At 36.6% G+C, this 21,048-nt stretch overlaps 1 protein-coding gene across 1 annotated transcript in view; it reads left to right on the top strand.

The window, feature by feature from the left end:
• The first annotated feature begins 2,038 nt into the window (after nt 1-2,038).
• Nucleotides 2,039-21,048, top strand: part of LOC127878295 (ubiquitin-protein ligase E3C-like) — a 19,914-nt gene continuing 904 nt past the window's right edge. The window contains exons 1-16 of the mRNA XM_052424814.1: nt 2,039-2,238; nt 6,639-6,692; nt 7,084-7,158; nt 8,638-8,772; nt 11,134-11,246; nt 12,506-12,639; nt 13,145-13,298; nt 16,092-16,357; nt 17,426-17,562; nt 18,447-18,622; nt 19,055-19,141; nt 19,454-19,608; nt 19,763-19,813; nt 19,849-19,966; nt 20,331-20,335; nt 20,811-20,929. Coding sequence (XP_052280774.1) covers nt 2,173-2,238; nt 6,639-6,692; nt 7,084-7,158; nt 8,638-8,772; nt 11,134-11,246; nt 12,506-12,639; nt 13,145-13,298; nt 16,092-16,357; nt 17,426-17,562; nt 18,447-18,622; nt 19,055-19,141; nt 19,454-19,608; nt 19,763-19,813; nt 19,849-19,966; nt 20,331-20,335; nt 20,811-20,929 — 1,845 coding nt within the window. The 5' untranslated portion in view covers nt 2,039-2,172. The remainder of the gene's footprint in view (nt 2,239-6,638; nt 6,693-7,083; nt 7,159-8,637; nt 8,773-11,133; nt 11,247-12,505; nt 12,640-13,144; nt 13,299-16,091; nt 16,358-17,425; nt 17,563-18,446; nt 18,623-19,054; nt 19,142-19,453; nt 19,609-19,762; nt 19,814-19,848; nt 19,967-20,330; nt 20,336-20,810; nt 20,930-21,048) is intronic.

The raw sequence follows: 21,048 nt of genomic DNA, 5'->3' as shown, positions 1-21,048 counted from the left end.
GCATGACGGACTGTGAGTCGCTGAAAAACGCAAGTTATTGGAGGAGAGTAGGCCGTGTTCAATGTAGTCTTCATCCGTTTTGATCGCTTCTGCTGCAACCTTGAATTTGATTGCTAATACATTTGTCAACTTGTGTTGTGGGTAGCAGTTGTGGACGTATTCTATGAAGATGAGCGTCTTTTCAGCAACATTGAGCAGGGACCTATACAAACTTAGTTTGTATAGGTCCCTGCATTGAGTGACAACGTATAGAGAGGATTGCCTTTTAGGTACATGTATTTATAGCATTTACCAAGCGAGTAACCCATTTATGCTTCAAAACAATATAATATGGTATTGATATTTGTGTTATTGCAACGGAGAACTAATGAATATCAATCTGCATACGTCCTGGCATACTTCACAGGGGCATTTCGTATGTTCTTATACGAATGTAATTGAGACGGACAACTTATGAAGCCATATTTATATTCTTCTGTTCCATCCGCCATTTCATGGTGCTTATACGGTTAAAGTATGTGTGTTGGACCTCTATTGATATGCGCTCAGTTAACATTAACCTCTGCTATTACGGTCATTTTGCAGTATAGAAATATTAGACCCATGTCAATCTGCGTGGCGTCGATACTTATAATATTTAAACTGCATTACACAGGTAATGAAGTCATATTTATCAGAGTAGAAACAATATAATGAGGTCCAATCATGGGTTTAATTGCAACAGAGATCTTATGAAGCTCTATTAATCCGAAATACGTAAAATACCTTCACTGGGCATTCCTTAGGTTATTACATTGGTTAAATTGACACGATATACCGGTAAGTATTTATCTGATTGTTTCCGACGAGCATCACAGGGCGCTCATACTTTTAAATTAACTTGTATTGTCCCCTACCGGTTTCACCGGAGGGGACTTATGGTTTGCGCTCTGTGTGTCTGTCTGCCTGTGAGACTGTCTGTCTGTAACACTTTTCTGGATCCTGCGATAACTTCAAAAGTTCTTAATATTTTTTCATGAAACTTGAAACATGGATAGATGGCAATATGGACATTATGCACGTCATTTCATTTTGTTCCTATGTCAAAAATTCTGGTTGCTATGGCAACAAATAGAGTAGAAATACTGCTGAAAATGGTGGTTTTCTGGATCCTGCGATAACTTAAAAGTTCTTCATATTTTTTTCATGAAACTTGAAACATAGATAGATGGCAATATGGACATTATGCATGTCATTACATTTTGTTCATACGTCAAAAATTGTGGTTGCTATGGCAACAAATATATATAAAAAATCTGACAATGGTGGAGCCGGTAGGGGAAATATATTGCCTGGCAAAAGTCATGTTTTTGATTGACCCCTTATTATCGGCGCGTATATGCGTCTACGGCATTTATTGCATTAAATGCACACTAGACCCCTAAACATCTGCGGCCAACAAATTAAAGCAAGTTTCAATATAGGTATAAGCAAATGCTTTTTTAAAACCTCAATTGTAATCGTGTAAGCACTATGCAAAAGTTGCCTGGACGCTGATTAATGAGGTCTCATTAGTTCTTTAACGGATTAAACCCGTGTACGAACATGCAAACGCTGTACATAAATTAAGTTCATTTGTTATTTGATTCAATGAAAAACGTATAAGCACTCTCAATGTGTTGTTTCGACGTAAATTGATAGGTCTCAACAAATACATTTTTTATAGGTCTGAGGTCTCAATTAGTTCTACCGGTATATTTGTATTAAAACCGTATACACCACTGTCAAGAATTTCATGACTCAGATTAGTAAGGATCAAGTACTACACCGAACAATAACCGTTTAAGTCAGATTATGATCGGTTCATTTATTACTTCTGCACTATAACGACCTACTATTCTCCTCCGAAACATTCTTGACGATGACACAAAGCAAAGACCTATCAATGTATATTGATAGGTCTTTGCTCAAAGGGCTTCATAGAACACACGATCGAACCCGAGCCGCAAACTAAGCATATTTCCCTGTATATTACGTAGTACACACCGTACCGTATCAATCTGGACCCAAAAGCTATGATACCGCGTACGTCTGCATCTAATGTTTACCGAATGAATCGGCAAAACGACTAGATTCCTATCATAATAACATTGAAGTAAAGTGTTTTCGTAATAATCATCAAATAATATAATAATGTACAGTTTTGAAGGAGACTTTCGTAGGAAACCAGTTGTGTCTCTTCGGGGCGCTAGTAAAAAGGTAACACGAAATAGAAAGTAGCCTAGCATAATCTGGAAAGTGGAATTTCCCAAGAATATTTTATCAGTCCGGACATTTTTAGTCTGAATTAGTGAATACAAGTTTCGCGGTCTGTTTGTTTTTGTATTTATATGTTTTTATGTCACATTTCATGTTCAACTGAGGATTAATCTACAAATATTGCATCAAGGTAGAAACCAAATTTTTGTTAATTTGATATGATTTTTTAGTTCTGTACAATCCGTAAAAAAATTGGATCATTTACAATTTTATGAAAAAAAGTACAGGCCTCTCTCAAGGATTGTATTTGATGCGCAGGGTCAAAGACCTGCAATTGCCAATATCTAACATAAAACACATCTTAGCAATTATTTAAGAGTGTTATTTCATCATGTCTATATATCATTATATAGTTTTTTATGAATAATTTGAGCACATGAGAAGTTACATGTTCAGAAATTAAAGTAAAAAATGTATTTTCACTTTCCTGGAAAGAGATTTTACTTTGAGCATCTACTGAACTTCAGTGAAGAAAGAATTGAGAGGTTGCCATGGCGAAGTGGATATTGTGTTGGCCTAGCAACCAGGAGGTCATGGGTTGTACCGTTTGATCCCCACATTGGGAGCAGTCTTTCAATCTCCCTCAAATACATAAAGTACTGGTTATAAGTCCCATGAAACAGACTCAAGAGTGTTGCAATGCATCTAAGGCTTTCAATGTTACCACTACCAAGCTTAAATAAATAAGTTTTAACTAAACATAATTATCAATATTTGTTCATTATTATTTACAAACATATACATAAGAAGATGTAATTTAGGAGGCAATACAATTCATTAAAGTAATTAATGTTTATATGCATAATGTAAAGCAATTAAAAGAAACATTCATAAATATTTTGATTTCCCAATAGTCAATTGTTAGTTATCTACATGAAAGTCACAGTGAGAAACTATGGTTAAAGAACGCTTAACTTCTGTAAGTGTGCTCAGTGGTTCAATTTATCCTGCTATGCTTAGGCAGACAATCTTATTCAACCACTACCATACATGCCAGACGTCCCGATCTCAGCGGGACAGTCCCGCTTTTGGGCCCTTTGTCCCGGCGTCCGGATATGAGACGATTTGTCCCGACATTCATAAAAAACGATGTAAGGTCTATAGGTTCCCAATAAAATTCGCTATTCAAGCTCTGTATTGCTAACACTTACCACCGCTAATCCCTTTATTGCCCCCAATTAACAATCCGATTCTACTTCTCTTGTGTACCAGTGCTGTTTATGACACCTTATCAGCGATTTATCGGCTAGTTATTGATTTTATCAGGCATTCACACCATGGTGGTCTTCAAGATAGTGGTCGCTTATTGCTATCGATAGTTGTATTATAATGAAATAAATGCTGAAAATGTGTTTGTTTTTGTCTTTGTTTGAAACGGTTTACAAAACAATTGTTTTGTAAAATTAACTCTACGTCACTAATGAGTCTTTTACATTTAATGTTAAGTTCCAAAATAGCGGGATAATTCCGTGTCAAGCTGATGTAACTGTTCCGTAGATAGTTTACTGTAACCCGTACTTTCAGTGTACTGGATAACTCTCCTGCGTTAATGGTTGCCATTGAAAGTAATATAATGAGTATTGTTGTCGTAATGTTCCAGATTTTGTACTCTAAAAAGATGAATATTATCTTCGTTGTTTGCTATTGTCTTATTTAATAAAATTGTTAGATTTCATGCTTCATATCAGATGTTTTATGTCTTGAATAAAAGTATCAACAGTTTTTATTAGTATTATACTGACTACACTAAAGGTGGAATGATAGATCGTTTTAGGTGTCCTGCTTTTTGGTCAAATGTCCCGACAACTTTTTATGGAATGTCCCGCTTTGGACCTAAAAAATTATGGCATGTATGACCACTACTGTTTTTATGAGGTTTGAAAAGTATGTATGTCTGATTCTTTATTTAAGTGGTTTTGCTTTTTATGTCCCCCATCCACTATAGTGGGGGACATATTGTTTTTGCCCTGCCTGTCTGTTGGTTCGTTGGTCTGTTTGCTCGAACTTTAACATTTTGTCTACTGAATGTAATAAGTCATGTAACTGACATTTTTATACATTTTTACTTTTTTCCATTTTTGTGTTTATTAAGGTGACATACATCAACTGTTAGAATATTAAGTCAACCTTTTTGGTAAAAATAGTGTTTTTACCAAATTTTCGAAATTAACATTACGAACAAATGTCATTTTCTGAATGTAAAAAGTAGCGTAACTGACATTTTGTTCAATTTTCAGGAGAAGCAAAAAACTGTTTTATTAAAATAATCCACATGTTTTCGTACTCAAATTTTCTGATTAGTATTATAATAACACTTGAAAAACGAAACAAAACTCCAAAATTGATATGCCTTTTTTTAAAATAATAAAAAACTAGAAATGGCGCGGCAGAGGCCGACGCGTATCCCCACGCCGCATGTTTGACCCAAGGGCGCCCCAGGGTTGATCATGGGGCCATGCATAGTTGAGATTGACTGTATTGTCATAAGAGAAGTTCAGTATCAATTAGAAGTGAATGGGTGTAAAAATAAAGAAGTTATAGTAAAAGGCAATTTTGGGAGGGTGTGGCCTATGTGGGCGGGGTGCCCCAGGGTTGGTAATGGGGCCATGCATAGTTGAGATTGACCGTATTGTCATAAGAGAGGTTCAGTATCAATTTGAAGTGAATCAGTGTATTAATGAAGAAATTATAGTAAAAGGCAATTTTGGGCGGGTGTGGTCTATGTGGGCGTGGCGCCCCAGGGTTGGCAACGGGGCCATGCATAGTTGAGTTTGACCGTTTTGTCATAAGAGAGGTTCAGTATCAATTTGAAGTGAATCAGTGTAGAAATGACGAAGTTAATGTAAAATAACCTAAAATTTTTTTATAGTAAATGGAATTTTTTGGTGGGTGTGGCCTATGTGGGCGGGCGCCCCAGGGTTGGGATTGGGGCCATGCATAGTTGAGATTGACCCTAATGTCATAACAAAAGTTCAGTATCAATTTGAAGTGAATCCGTGTAGAAATGAAAAAAATTATAGTAAATGGAAATTTTTGGTGGGTGTGGCCTATGTGGGCGGGGCGCCCCAGGGTTGGGAATGGGGCCATGCATGGTTGAGATTGACCGTATTGTCATAAGAGAGGTCCAGTATCAATTTGAAGTAAATCGGTGTAGAAATAAAGAAGTAAATGTAAAATGACCTAAAAAAATGAGTGATAATTTCTGACGCGGCCCCACCCCAACCGCTATAACTTTTGACCCAGGGGTCAGATCAAAATTCCAAATAGTGCAGGGTCGCACATATGCTCATAGCTACCATGTGTGTAAGTTTCAAGGTTCTAGTGCTTTTAGTGTAGGAGGAGATAGTGGCCAGGACGGACGGACGGACGGACGGACGGACGGCGGAGATAACCACAATATCCCCACCTTTTTTTCAAAAAGCGTGGGGATAATTAAGAAAGGGCCAGTTACCATAATTTCAACACTCAAATATTTTGAATGCAAAAAACCACGTAAGTGCTCTTACTGTATTTTTGAAAATGTCAGAAAATATACATTACTGAACAATTCACAAAATGTCAGTTACCCTAGTTAATACATTCAGTAGACGATTTGCAATAACTTTTTCAATATTCAAGATAGCAACTTGATATTTGGTATGCATGTGTATCTCATGGAGCTGCACATTTTGAGTGGTGAAAGGTCAAGGTCATCCTTCAAGGTCAGAGGTCAAATACATGTGGCCAAAATCGCTCATTTTATGAATACTTTTGCAATATCGAAGATAGCATCTTGATATTTGGCATGCATGTGTATCTCATGGAGCGCACATTTTGAGTGGTGAAAGGTCAAGGTCATCCTTCAAGGTCAAAGGTCAAAAATTATAAAAAAAAATCAATGTCGCGCAGAATGGGACAGTGTTTCTGACAAACACATGCCTCACATTTTGTGTGGTGAAAGGTCAAGGTCATCCTTCAAGGTCACAGGTCAAAAAATAAAAATCAAAGTGGCGCAGAAGGGGACATAGTATTTTCTGACAAATACATGTTTTACATGCAAAAGAAAAAAAAAGATTTTTACTCGAAGTAGATTTATTAATGATAATGTCAAAAGAAAGACATTTGGAAAAAAAGGATCTTTCATAAATGACATAGCCTGATGGGTTACTCTGACATGGGTTATTGGACATCCGCTTAAAGAAAACCAACCATACATGTACATGGACTCCAAAGTGTGCGACAGCTGGAAGTTGGAATATCGCAACTAACAACATCTATATATTGATGGTTTGCTTTTTTGACTATGTTTATTTTGTGCAGCTTTTTTGTCAATATCTGAACATCACATTTTTATTTTGTAGGAGGAAAGAACAACACTGTTAAAGCGAGCTCAAGAAGAACGAAATAAAAGAGAAGTAAGTGTAAACATTCCTTGTTCTTTATTGTTAAAGCGAGCTCAAGAAGAACGAAATAAAAGAGAAGTAAGTGTAAACATTCCTTGTTCTTTATAGTGTTTATAAAGTTACTTGACTCTTCTAATACTATTGACCTTTTACTCTCTTGATTTATTGATTTGTTATATAAATTTTGATTATAATACATTTGCTGCATACAGTTAAAATTGTTTGAAAGATGAGAAGTACTTTAAGTTCTAAATTAAAAGTCAAGATTTTTTTCTAACAACAAATTTTTGTCTTGACTTATGAGGCAGTTGCCAATAATGATATTTTCTAAATTGTTTATATTTCAAGTTTATTTATGTCTTCTTTCTGTTTGATTATCAACATAATGTATTGTTCCTTTTAGGATCAAAGATTAAGACAAGAAAATGCCATAAAGATCCAGAAATATTACCGTGGCCACAGGATACGAATGGAACAGGTGACAACTTTTTAAGATTTTATTTACACAAAGTATAAAGTTAGACAATAATTACAACAATATAGTTTGTATTGGTAATGTTAGATATGAATTAAATGTTTAATGATAATAAATAATTAATGTTCTTTTTATATATTTCACAAAGTTTATGTTTCACAAAGACAAGTGTCACTAATTTAGGTTAATTTCTATATCCTATGTTTCTACAATATTTAATATTTTTCACTTGTATACAGACATTGTTGTGTTTTTTTACGGCAGAGTTAATCTTGCCCTTTAAGGAAATTACAATATCACAAACATCACAGGATTTGTAAACCAACTGATCAGTGTTGTAATTAGCAAGCAAGACATAGCTATCATAGAACTAGGACAGGAAATACTTAATGTTAGGAGGATTAGCTAATGTTAAAGGGACCTTGTCACATTTTGATTAATTGAAAAATACGTTTCAGATTTACAAATTTTTTGGTACTTATGTTTTTTTCAAGGAAACAGTAATACTACAGTATTGAACACCTACAAATCTTTAAAATATCAATTATATGCATCTTTTGAGGATTTAAAAACCTGAAAATTATCAAGCATTAAAATCGCGAAATGAATATTTAATTTGCAAAATACTGTTGATATTATTATATTATTGTGACATTATGAGGATTGTTTATACTGTATAAAGAATTAAATACGAGTAATTTAATGAAAGTACTTATGGTGGAGAGGTCTAAGCGCTTGACTTTTACTCCAAGGGTCAGTGGTTCAAGCTCAGATGTGGTTTAATTTCTTTATTTTATTTTTGTTTTATTCTAGAACTCTTTAGTTCTGATGTTTACATTTATCAATATAAAGCATTGAATGACAAATTTCAAAACATGCGAAAATATGGGAAAAGGTACATTTAATGTAAAGCCACTTTATCATACATATAATATACCAATGCAAGTTGTAAAAGCACATGGTTAGCTATACATGATTAACCATTTTCTACTCAGAAGCAAACTTTGCTACTAATCAGTATCTTATGGTTGGAAATGAAGCCTTAAAAACTTGCATGAACATTAAGAGATTAAAATATTGTGGTAAGTTGGTAACATACACATTTATAAAACAAGAAAAATCATGAATATATGTGCTTTTTTGCTCTGACAAATGTGCAGGGTAAATGAACTCCTTTGATATGCTAGTTTGTATCAGCACATTATTATTATCGGTATTTTATTTCATAGTACATGGTGGACATTTATTATTTAAACTATTGTACTATTTAGTATACTAATAACTATAGACTACAATACCATGTTTGGCTTGTTCATCATGCTGTTATTGCATGTTAATTAAAATTATATAACAAGTGTTTAATCTCTACACAACCTGTCTAGCATGCATTAAGCACACACACTTTTATCAGCATGGATATGGTTAAGTAGTTAACAGTTATGTTGGAATGGAAATTAAACAAATCTTGATTGACATTTTCAGAAAGGAGCCATGCAATTCCAGTTTGATAAAATGAAGACAATGGTGGGGAAAGGACCATACACTGAAAATACCCTACAAGAGTTTGTGAAGTTGATCTGCAAGTTTTATGCAGACAAGGTGGATGGTGAACGGCTGGTAAGGCAGGGAGTTATGTCAACAATGTAAAAACAACAGCAAGATCTCAAACTAAGTCTCAACTTTTAAGTCAATTTTGATCAAAAAAGAGTTTTATGCATGTGAGTTACATCTCACATAAGCCTGTTCAGTGTAAAGTATCATCTCACATAAGCCCATTCAGTGTAAAGTATCATCTCACATAAGCCTGTTCAGTGTACAGGGTTCAACATTACCTTTTTTTAACAGCAATACCATCGGACAAGCTCCTCTTAAAATGTAATAGCCCGAATCTGATGTCTACTTGATCATAAATGACATAGCAAATAAACACAACTGGATCATGTAACGGTTTTATCAGGATTTATTAGTAAATAATCAGTGTACACCAGAAAGTTATTTTGATGCATGGAGTAAAACAAATGAAACTAAAATATATTTTTAACCAGGTTTTCCGAAGGAAAAAACTGGTTATTAGATTGGCGAATGGGGGCGGGCTGGCGGGCGGGCGGAACAAGCTTGTCCGGGCCATAACTATGTCGTTCATTGTCAGATTTTAAAATCATTTGGCACATTTGTTCACCATCATTGGACGGTGTGTCGCGCGAAATAATTACGTCGATATCTCCAAGGTCAAGGTCACACTTTGAGTACAAAGGTCAAAAATGGCCATAAATGAGCTTGTCCTGGCTATAACTATGTCATTCATTGTGAGATTTTAAAATCATTTGGCGCATTTGTTCACCATCATGGGACAGTGTGTCGCACGAAAGAATCACGTCAATATCTCCAATGTCAAGGTCGCCACGACTAAAAATAGATTTAAAAAAAAAAAAACTTTCAAAGGGGGGTCATTTTGTTTGTTCATTTCAAAAGTTCAGTTTGAGTTTTCTCCCTTTATCAGATTTTTTTTCACAATGAAAACCTGGTTTTGTGACAATTTTGTCCCTTGTTTGCTATTCTTTGTCAAATTCAAGCCATGGGAACCGACTCGATTTTCCATAGGATAAATTTGACGTTTTCGTTTTTCTTCATATTTACGTTTCCTGTCAGTTTTACCAGCGAAATCTTCTTTATTAACTGATTTATCGGACGAAAATTCGAACTGGAACAAAGCCATTCTTTAAATTATATTCTCTCCTCTGCTTCGCAAAAATGTTTACATTGACGATACCGATTTTTTTGATAGAAGTCGTAAAAACATGCTGTAAAGTTTTACGACACTGCAGAAAATCATTAATATTGATGACAACTTGACCAATGGAAACAAGCAATTCCTGCGGGAAGCTCTCCTTCGTGTCTAAAAATAGCAATGAATCATGTGAATGCTCCGGGTTTATTTATATTCGCTAGTTTTGTTCTGATGTAAATAACGGATACGAGAGTAATTTTACACATTAAGGAAAAAGGTTTTCACAGCAGTTAGTTATAGTCATATGAATCAGTATAGATTTTTTATGTACGACCAGTCGGACAAGCTAACCCGCAGTTTTACTAGCCCGACCAGCGATCTTGCTAGACAATGTCTGTTGGACATGCCTTAGTGTCGAACCCTGGTGTAAAGTATCATCTCACATAAGCCTGATCAGTGTAAAGTATCATCTCACATAAGCCTGTTCAGTGTAAAGTATCATCTCACATAAGCCTGTTCGGTGTAAAGTATCATCTCACATAAGCCTGTTCAGTGTAAAGTATCCTCTCACATAAGCCTGTTCAGTGTAAAGTATCATCTCACATAAGCCTGTTCAGTGTAAAGTATCATCTCACATAAGCCTGTTCAGTGTAAAGTATCATCTCACATAAGCCTGTTCAGTGTAAAGTATCATCTCACATAAGCCTGTTCGGTGTAAAGTATCATCTCACATAAGCCTGTTCGGTGTAAAGTATCATCTCACATAAGCCTGTTCAGTGTAAAGTATCATCTCACATAAGCCTGTTCGGTGTAAAGTATCATCTCACATAAGCCTGTTCAGTGTAAAGTATCATCTCACATAAGCCTGTTCAGTGTAAAGTATCATCTCACATAAGCCTGTTCGGTGTAAAGTATCATCTCACATAAGCCTGTTCAGTGTAAAGTATCATCTCACATAAGCCTGTTCAGTGTAAAGTATCATCTCACATAAGCCCATTCAATTCGCAGAGGCTAATCAGGGTCGGCACTTTCCGATTTAATTGCATTTTTGGAAGTCTCTTTTAACAAAAATCAAGTCTAAGCCTTAAGTGTCGTCCCTGATTAGCCAGTGCATACTGAACAGGCTAATCTTGGACGACATTTTATGCACATACCATATGCCCTGTTTTCCCAGTGTGACTCATTTTTAGTGTGTTTTCCACTAATTAATTAAAGGGAACTTCATTCACCCAGCTGCGTTGATATTTCAGGTATGGCTGTGTCAGCTGCTGGTGAAGCATAAAGACGTCTACCTGAGAATTCTCACCAGTGATTCCACTCAGGGACACCTGCAGATCAAGAACATCCTGACACTTTGTCTCAGGTAAAGGAGTGTCAGATTTTTTGGTCATGGTTAGATTTTGTGATCACCATTTTTTTGTCGTCTGGTGTATGTTGTCTTATTCGAAGTCCTGAACACACTGCAAGCAACATAAATTGTTCAATCTTCATGAAATTTTGTCAGAACTTTTGTTCTGGTCTAGAAACTGGGTCACATGATGTCTAAACATGGTTACTAGCTTGGGGTTTGACAAATTTTAAACTCTCTGGTAGCCAACTCAGAGGTGGTAATCACGTGATAGTCAAGATTGCGACGCACGTGCAGAGACAGTTTTTTTAGCCGTCTTATACTCTTTATTACTTTGGTTTAATTTTTAAATGGCGCTCACTTTTCAGCCATATCAGTAAACATGTGATTAGCGTTCATTTAATATTGAAATTCGCTTTATATCTTGACTACTCCTCACAAATTTTTTAAGTGGAGCTTGAATTAGGTCATCCCACTAAGAAATTTCGCTGCCAGTAAAGTCGAGATTAAGGGCAAATTTCAACACAAATAAAAGCTAGTAACTTTCTTGCTGATATGGCTGGACAGTGAGCGGCATTTAAACAATAAATACAAGTAATCAAGGGTATACAACGTCGAAAAATACCTGCCTCTGCATTAGCGTCGCCATCATGACTATCACATGATTACCCCCTCTTCAACTGGGCTACCAGACTTAATACTAATAGTACTAAAGACTAATAGTAGCCAAACTAATGGGCAAAAAAGTGCTACATTTATATTTATTCATACAGATACTACACATAGGAAACAAATGCATTAAAATTGGATTTTCACTCTCAGCGTAACAGTTAAAAGGGTTATTCATTTTAATTTTTTATAATACCGGGTTTCGAATGAAAGATATTTTAAGTAGCCTGCCTTGCTTGCACAAGCAATTTTTAATAGCCCAACTCAAATTTTTATATCCCATGGGCTGTGTTTTTTTACCTCGAATGGTTTATTTTAAGAAAATGCTTGTGTACACTCTAGAAGTCACTTTTTACCAAATTTGTTTAACTGTTAAAAACTTATATTTCAATATTATTTCGGAAATCTAGGGCCTTTGACCCTTTTGTATTAATGTTATTTTTCAAACCTTATTTATTAACTATGTAATTTTGTTGAAAGCAGAGAACTATTAACTTTAATAACACGTTTGTACTTGAAAGAAGTGTATTCTACAGTTTATTTGATGAAAATTGTGTGCATTGATTTTAATGTATTGAGTTTGAACCTGTCTTGTTTATATACAGATATCTGACGAGTATTGTTGACAGTGGACAGTCCATAGCAATCCCCATGCGTATGTTGGAGGTATTCACAACTCCTACCACTTTACAAAACCCCAACTTTCTTAAGACCCTGTGGCGATGTCTCATTGAAAAGGGTAAGCAGATTTGCTTAATGATAATGATTTTTTTAAGACAAAATTGGAATCAAGAAAAATGAAAAGTAGAGTACTGACTTAATGATAAAACTGGTAATTTACCATTTTTATTTAATGCTAACCATGTGTCAGCTGTAAATATCGATAGTAAGTTATTGTTTGTTTTCTTTTTGATGTAAATGAAAAATGTACAAGAACAGAATATGGCTGGTTCATATTAGCTTTGTTCTTTGAAAACTGGGCTTGATGCATGTGGGTAAATTGTCATCCCAGATTAGCCTGTGTGGACTGCACTCTCTGCCTAGACTGGATGTTTGTTTAGAAGAGGCTTCTTTTAAAGATGAATTGCATGCAACAGAAAGTATTGTCCCAGATTAAACTGTTCAGACTGAACAGGCTTATCTGGGACAACTCTTTATTCACATGTACTAAGCCCAGTTTTCCTTGAACAAGGCTGATATCTGTCACAGTGTAAAACATGATGATATGGTATTGTTCTGTGCAGGGTATTTTGAGTGCATGCGTCGCCTTTTGGAGCACAAGCTGCCAGGCAGCATGGAGAGGGGTCCCCAGCCCCCCACACCTGTGGCTGGCAGCATTCTTGACCTGGTCATGCAGCCCATCTGCTATGCTGCGCAGTGTAAAGACTCAGCATTCAGGTAAATAATGCTTGCTGTGGAAAAACTGGGTTTAATGCATGTGTGTAAAGTTTTATCCCCGATTAGCCTGCGCAGTCTTACAAATTCTGTTTGTGTATAGAGGGCAGTTTGATGAATATGCATGTGATTTCAAGTTTGTGTGAGACCAAAATTCTGGGTGCTATGGTTACAGAAATAATTGCAAAATAAAATCTGCATCCTGCCATAACAAACAAGTTTTGAAAGCACCGTTTATGAAACTTATAGATATCCTATTCTTGATCTGACAATATTAACCCCTTAAGAGACCGCTGATTTGTCTGTGACAAACATCTTGTTATGTATTAGTGTTTACTGTTCTATCTCTGCAGGTGCAATTTTAAGAGGAATAGCAGCAATTTAATTAAAAAAAATCAATAATTCTGGGTCGAATTCATAGCAGCACAGTGTTTAACCCTTTTCCAGTCAGAAGCAAAGTGAAAGTGGCTCTATGCAACCAGCATAAAACCAGAACAGCCTGTTAGTTACTCGCAGTCTGTTAAGGTTTTATGCTGTTTGCTGTTCATCTGTATCTTGGGGTTGGAAATTACGCCTTAAAAACTTGAATCTAGTAAAAATTGTCTTTAATTTCTTTTGATTTTCTAAGGTACAACAAACCTGTTAAAATGCGCAGAGGTAAAGGATTAACAAGTATCTGTCTATTACAGTCAACAGGTTCTGAGTTACGTTTGCAAGACGTTGTCCTGTCTATTACAGTCAACGGGTTCTGAGTTACGTTTGCAAGACGTTGTCCTGTCTATTACAGTCAACAGGTTCTAAGTTATGTTTGCAAGACGTTGTCCTGTCTATTACAGTCAACAGGTTCTGAGTTATGTTTGCAAGACGTTGTCCTGTCTATTACAGTCAACAGGTTCTGAGTTATGTTTGCAAGACGTTGTCCTGTCTATTACAGTCAACAGGTTCTGAGTTATGTTTGCAAGACGTTGTCCTGACTATTACAGTCAACAGGTTCTAAGTTATGTTTGCAAGACGTTGTCCTGTCTATTACAGTCAACAGGTTCTGAGTTATGTTTGCAAGACGTTGTGCTGTCTATTACAGTCAACAGGTTCTAAGTTATGTTTGCAAGACGTTGTCCTGTCTATTACAGTCAACAGGTTCTGAGTTATGTTTGCAAGACGTTGTCCTGTCTATTACAGTCAACAGGTTCTAAGTTATGTTTGCAAGACGTTGTCCTGTCTATTACAGTCAACAGGTTCTGAGTTACGTGTGCAAGACGTTGTCCTGTCTATTATAGTCAACAGGTTTTGAGTTACGTTTGCAAGACGTTGTCTTGTCTATTACAGTCAACAGGTTCTGAGTTACGTGTGCAAGACGTCGTCCTTTCTATTACAGTCAACAGGTTCTGAGTTACGTTTGCAAGACGTTGTCCTGTCTATTACAGTCAACAGGTCCTTAGTTACGTGTGCAAGACGTTGTGCTGTCTATTACAGTCAACAGGTTCTGAGTTATGTGTGCAAGACGTTGTCCTGTCTATTACAGTCAACAGGTTCTGATTTACGTATGCAAGACGTTGTGCTGTCTATTACAGTCAACAGGTTCTGAGTTACGTTTGCAAGACGTTGTCCTGTCTATTACAGTCAACAGGTTCTGAGTTACGTGTGCAAAACGTTGTCCTGTCTATTACAGTCAACAGGTTCTGAGTTATGTGTGCAAGACGTTGTCCTGTCTATTACAGTCAACAGGTTCTGAGTTACGTTTGCAAGACGTTGTCCTGTCTATTACAGTCAACAGGTCCTTAGTTACGTGTGCAAGACGTTGTGCTGTCTATTACAGTCAACAGGTTCTGAGTTATGTGTGCAAGACGTTGTGCTGTCTATTACAGTCAACAGGTTCTGAGTTACGTGTGCAAAACGTTGTCCTGTCTATTACAGTCAACAGGTTCTGAGTTATGTGTGCAAGACGTTGTCCTGTCTATTACAGTCAACAGGTTCTGAGTTACGTTTGCAAGACGTTGTCCTGTCTATTACAGTCAACAGGTTCTGAGTTATGTTTGCAAGACGTTGTGCTGTCTATTACAGTCAACAGGCTCTGAGTTACGTTTGCAAGACGTTGTCCTGTCTATTACAGTCAACAGGTTCTAAGTTATGTTTGCAAGACGTTGTCCTGTCTATTACAGTCAACAGGTTCTGAGTTATGTTTGCAAGACGTTGTGCTGTCTATTACAGTCAACAGGTTCTGAGTTATGTTTGCAAGACGTTGTCCTGTCTATTACAGTCAACAGGTTCTAAGTTATGTTTGCAAGACGTTGTCCTGTCTATTACAGTCAACAGGTTCTGAGTTATGTTTGCAAGACGTTGTCCTGTCTATTACAGTCAACAGGTTCTGAGTTACGTTTGCAAGACGTTGTCCTGTCTATTAAAGTCAACAGGTTCTGAGTTACGTTTGCAAGACGTTGTCTTGTCTATTACAGTCAACAGGTTCTGAGTTACGTGTGCAAAACGTTGTCCTGTCTATTACAGTCAACAGGTTCTGAGTTATGTGTGCAAGACGTTGTCCTGTCTATTACAGTCAACAGGTTCTAAGTTATGTTTGCAAGACGTTGTGCTGTCTATTACAGTCAACAGGTTCTGAGTTACGTTTGCAAGACGTTGTCCTGTCTATTACAGTCAACAGGTTCTGAGTTATGTTTGCAAGACGTTGTCCTGTCTATTACAGTCAACAGGTTCTGAGTTATGTTTGCAAGACGTTGTCCTGTCTATTACAGTCAACAGGTTCTGAGTTACGTTTGCAAGACGTTGTCCTGTCTATTACAGTCAACAGGTTCTAAGTTATGTTTGCAAGACGTTGCTGTGTCCAGCCTACTCAGAGCAGGTCTCACAGTTCCTCATACCTGCAATGGCGTATGGCAAATACCCATTTCCCTTTGTGGATCTGATTACCACCTTGATCACAGGGAGCAAAGAACAAGGTGCTGGGAAGAACAAAGGCTCCGGCCAGTCTTCTTCCGAGAAGCCTGCACCTATTGAAAAAACAGCATGGCTTCTGGGTGCATTTGTCACTCTTGGAGCTAAGGCACTGGGTAAGTTTCCCGCATGGCTTTTCCTTGCCAATTTGGGAAAATTGCATTTTATGAAAGCAAATTTGTATATGACTTTTTATAATAATTTAAATTTAAGATAAAATCTTATTTTTAACCAGGTTTTCCGAAGGAAAAAACTGGTTATTAGATTGGCGAATGTGGGCGGGCTGGCTGGCGAGCTGGCTGGCGGGCGGGCGGAACAAGCTTGTCCGGGCCATAACTATGTCGTTCATTGTCAGATTTTAAAATCATTTGGCACATTTTTTCACCATCATTGGACGGTGTGTCGCGCGAAATAATTACGTCGATATCTCCAAGGTCAAGGTCACACTTTGAGTTCAAAGGTCAAAAATGGCCATAAATGAGCTTGTCCTGGCCATAACTATGTCATTCATTGTGATATTTAAAATCATTTGGCACATTTGTTCACCATCATGGGACGGTGTGTCGCACGAAAGAATCACGTCAATATCTCCAATGTCAAGGTCGCCACGACTAAAAATAGATTTTTTTTAAAAACAAACTTACAAAGGGGGTTAATTTTGTTTGTTCATTTCAAAAGTTCAGTTTGAGTTTTCTCCCTTTATCAGATTTTTTTTCACAATGAAAACCTGGTTTTGTGACAATTTTGTCCCTTGTTCATACTTTTTTTTAGATGTATTTGAAATAAAGATGAGAAATTATAATTATAAGACAATTATTTTGAAACAAACATCAAATAAGGAATATTTGGTTTCAAATTGGTTTTACAATTTTGCTTTGGGAATGGGTCACTTTAAAGAACCCATAGGACGCCAGGAAAAGGCCTGTTTTGCTAATGTTGCAGAACTTAACATATTTTCAAGAATTGTTACGTGGACATTAATGTTTGTGTATTCTAGAAGCACCATATTGAACAATAGTGCGAAACCATCTTCATATCAAAACTGTGCAATGTCACTTACCTTTTTAAAATAAGCTTAAAAACATCAGACAAATCTGTCATGATATTTTATAACATGACACTCATGTGTTTTGTGCAGACTCTTCTTTGCTACAGAGTTTTGATTGTTCCTTATTGTGTTTCAGATGATCTTCCCCACTCTGCAGTGTGTGGGTACCTGCAGGTGATACAGTGGTTACTGCCTTCATTGCCAGCAGCCCGTGATGATGATGATGATGACGATGATTCTGATGAGGAAGAGGACATGGAAACAGATGATGATGTGAGTTTCAGCTATGTTTTCATCTTCTTTAGTCAGAGGTGGGCAGAGTTTATTGGTTTGCTGATATCTGTAGAACAATGAATAATTGTCGAGCTGTTTTAATGTTATCAGACACCGCTTCAGTAATATATGAGCCTTTCTTTGGGTGGACTTGGTTTAATATATGTTCATAAAGCGCCGTTCTATATTAGAATGTGCAGTCTGCTCAGGCTAATTAGGGACAATCTGGATTTAAGAAGAGGCTTCCCATATGCGGAATAAAAAGAGCCAGGCTCATATATAATGACATAATAACGAGATCAAATTTGATTACTCATCCATATTATTCCTGAATTGTGGAGTACTAGCCATTGGAATGATCTGAAATTAATGTTTCAACCACTGCTTTGTACATGTTACAATCCCATCTTAATGCAAATGGTGTCATGATAAACTCTTATCCGTGTTGTTTAATTAGCCAAATGTTCCAGGATTGTAGAGTTGTATTTTGTCATATTCTCAAATACATGCTCCCCTGGGCTTATTGTTATTTCAAGTGGCCTTTTGAGTCATTTATTGTTTTGTCTGACAGTGTTTATCCCACTAAAATCAAAATGTTTATCTCAAGATTGCTTTTAAACTATTGGGGTTATAACTGTTTAACCAAGAATTCTTGTTTCAAAATTGAGCTGTTCTATAGGAAAACAGGACTTAATGCATATTCATAAAGTGTCGCCCAGATAAGCCTGTGCAGTCCACAGTGGTACAAATTACTTTAACTCAAACATTCTGCTTTTATGGTGTTTGGTGTAAAGGACGTCTCTTTTTAGGGGAAATCCCATTTAGGCAGAAGGATCTTTTGATTGCTAATTGTTATTGTGACTCACTTTGTATGTTTCCCATAGAGTGAGCTGGCAGAGGTCAGGGAGGCGTGTCTGTCAGCCCTGGACTCACACACACACGTCAGCCAGATAGTGGGACTGGTGGGGAAGGTTCACTGCAAGGCACCCGTACTGCACGCTGTAGCCGTCATATGTCACTGTTTGATCAGCCAGCACAGATACTCCATCCATAGAAGAAGGTAAGAATAGGTGTGTCATTATTGGAACCTTGGAAAACTGGGCTGATCCATCTGCTTACAGTTTCATCCCAGATTAGCCTGTGAAGGGATAGCACTTTACACTTTTTGTGGAATTTTTTGTTAAAGTCTCTAGGAAGACTGCACAGGCTCCTCTGGAATTACACTTTATGTAAATTCATAAAGCCCAGTTTTTCCAGAACAAGACTTATTGTTAATGTAAATGCATGTGTTTTAAGAAACCAACACAAAAGTAGAGCTGTTTGTTCAATTGTGTAAAAACTCGTCAGTGGATAAAACAAGTGATTGCATTACAGAATTAGGCAGAAACTGGTTTTAACATTACAAACACTTCATACAAGTTATTGGTACGGATTAATTTAACTCAAATTATTAAAAATATTATAATACTTTAACTTAATTTGTTTGTTTCAGAATGCTGTTCAGTCTTGCTTACAATCCCACATTTATAAGAAATCTGTGGAAGTTTTGTGTTCAAGAATCCACGGTCACCCACACCAGGTATGAACTAAGAGGCACCACAAATTATTACTAAGTAAACAAACTAATAATTACATAATATACTAATGCGATAAGAAATTAGTTTTTCAAAGCCTTCCATGTGTAGGAGGGTCCAAAATCAGGTCGCAAATGTAGGTTTTAGTGAAACTTACATATATATATATAATTATTTAATAACAATGCAAAAAATGTTTTAGTAAAATTTCAGAAAATAGTAATAAATACAAGTAAATTTGATTGCGGATATTTGATTTTGCTCCTGATATACAAGTTAAACTGAGCCCTGCCCTGACAGTCTGCTGTACATTGTAGGGAGACCAAGCCCCTTATTCACCTGCTGAGCTGCAGTCAGGCTATGGAGGGGACCGACATGGCTCGTATTGTCCCATTGCTGTCTACATTCTGCTCCATGTTCAGCCATTCTCTCCACACACTGCACGATGCTGACTTTTATGGGGGTATCAAAGGTGGGTGTTCAATTTGCCAGAATTTATTTACCATATACATGCAACATCCTGTAACTTAAATTTAGTATGTGTTTTATGTTTCAAATATTTAATATTTGTTATTTATATTTGTTTACATTTCCCATATCTTTTGTCATTGTTATTCTGGTCACAGGTCCTGGATCAAGTATGCCGTTTGAATTGAAAGAAGTAGAGAATAATGTCCGTGGGCGTTGAGAGATGTATGTCTGGGCATACTAGAGCTGGCCCATCCAGACGCCAGGCCAACAGTCAATGATGACTACAGACGTGTTCTTGCTAATAAAGGCCAGAGGAAGGATACCAAGGAGTTGAGCAAGGAAACCAAAGAGTGGGGGAAGTTTGTTTAAGGTCTGTCTGATGTTCAGTCATATACGTTTTTGAAAATGTAAAAGAAGGTTAAACATGTTTGTAAAAATAGTGAAATTTTACTGTTATTTCTGACAATGTATCACAATAAAATATAACATACAATCATATGTTTATGTTGTATAATGTTAAATTTGAAGTACTTTTGTTATTGCAGTATTATTAAGTTAAAATGTGTTTGATCTTTGTAATTCAATTTAAAGCTTGGAAACTTGCTCATTAATCTGTTTAAAGGTGGTTGCTGGCCTTGTTCGGCAAATATATACTAGAGACTCAAGAAAGTCATTCTGTGGCAAAAATCATTGGCTAACTGACAGGGTTCAAAATCATTGCAGATGCAGTAAGTTGGTGACTTATATTATTTTGTTTTATTTTCAAGAACGCTATAAGGAAAAATTTATTTACCGCCTGCCCCTTTGAAGAAGTTAAAATTATATATTGTTATTCTCATCTGTGGGTTTATTGGTCTGCATCTGGATGATTGGCCCGTAGACCATTTATGTTTCTGCACTATGTTTTGAAAACTCTTCGACCCATTATTATGCAAATAATATGATGGTTTAATGGAAGGAAAGAAAGACCCCTCTTGATTTTTAGGTCAATAGTCAGGGTCACAATATATAAAGGTTTCCATCTGATCTTCACCAAACCTAAGTTGAACATATCTGTTTAACAAAAATAGTGTTCTTTAGCTTTTTGTTCATTAAACATACTATATTGCTTGTAGTATTTTTAAAAATGCACCCAATTTATTTAGCCATCACAGATCTACGGTTCTTCTATGTTGGTCCGTCGCCCATTTGTTTACCATGCAGTCGTTGACCGTATCAACGCGGAGGAAGGCGGACAACCCGCTGTCAAACAGGACGTCAAGAACCTCGTAATTCTCACTGAGCTGCCCTTCTGTTGTAGCTTCCATGACGAAAGAGTGAAGGTAGGGACGGTATTTGCTCTCTACAGTATAATATACCTGAATATACACTTTAAAGGTATGTTTATTGTCCCCTACCGGTGATGATGAAACAGAGGGGACTTATGGGTTGCTCTCTGGGG

This window comes from Dreissena polymorpha, chromosome 4, assembly GCF_020536995.1.
Source record: "Dreissena polymorpha isolate Duluth1 chromosome 4, UMN_Dpol_1.0, whole genome shotgun sequence".
NCBI lineage: Eukaryota > Metazoa > Mollusca > Bivalvia > Myida > Dreissenidae > Dreissena > Dreissena polymorpha.
Note: the sequence above shows the minus strand (reverse complement) of the source record. Positions and strands in the feature narration are given on the sequence as shown.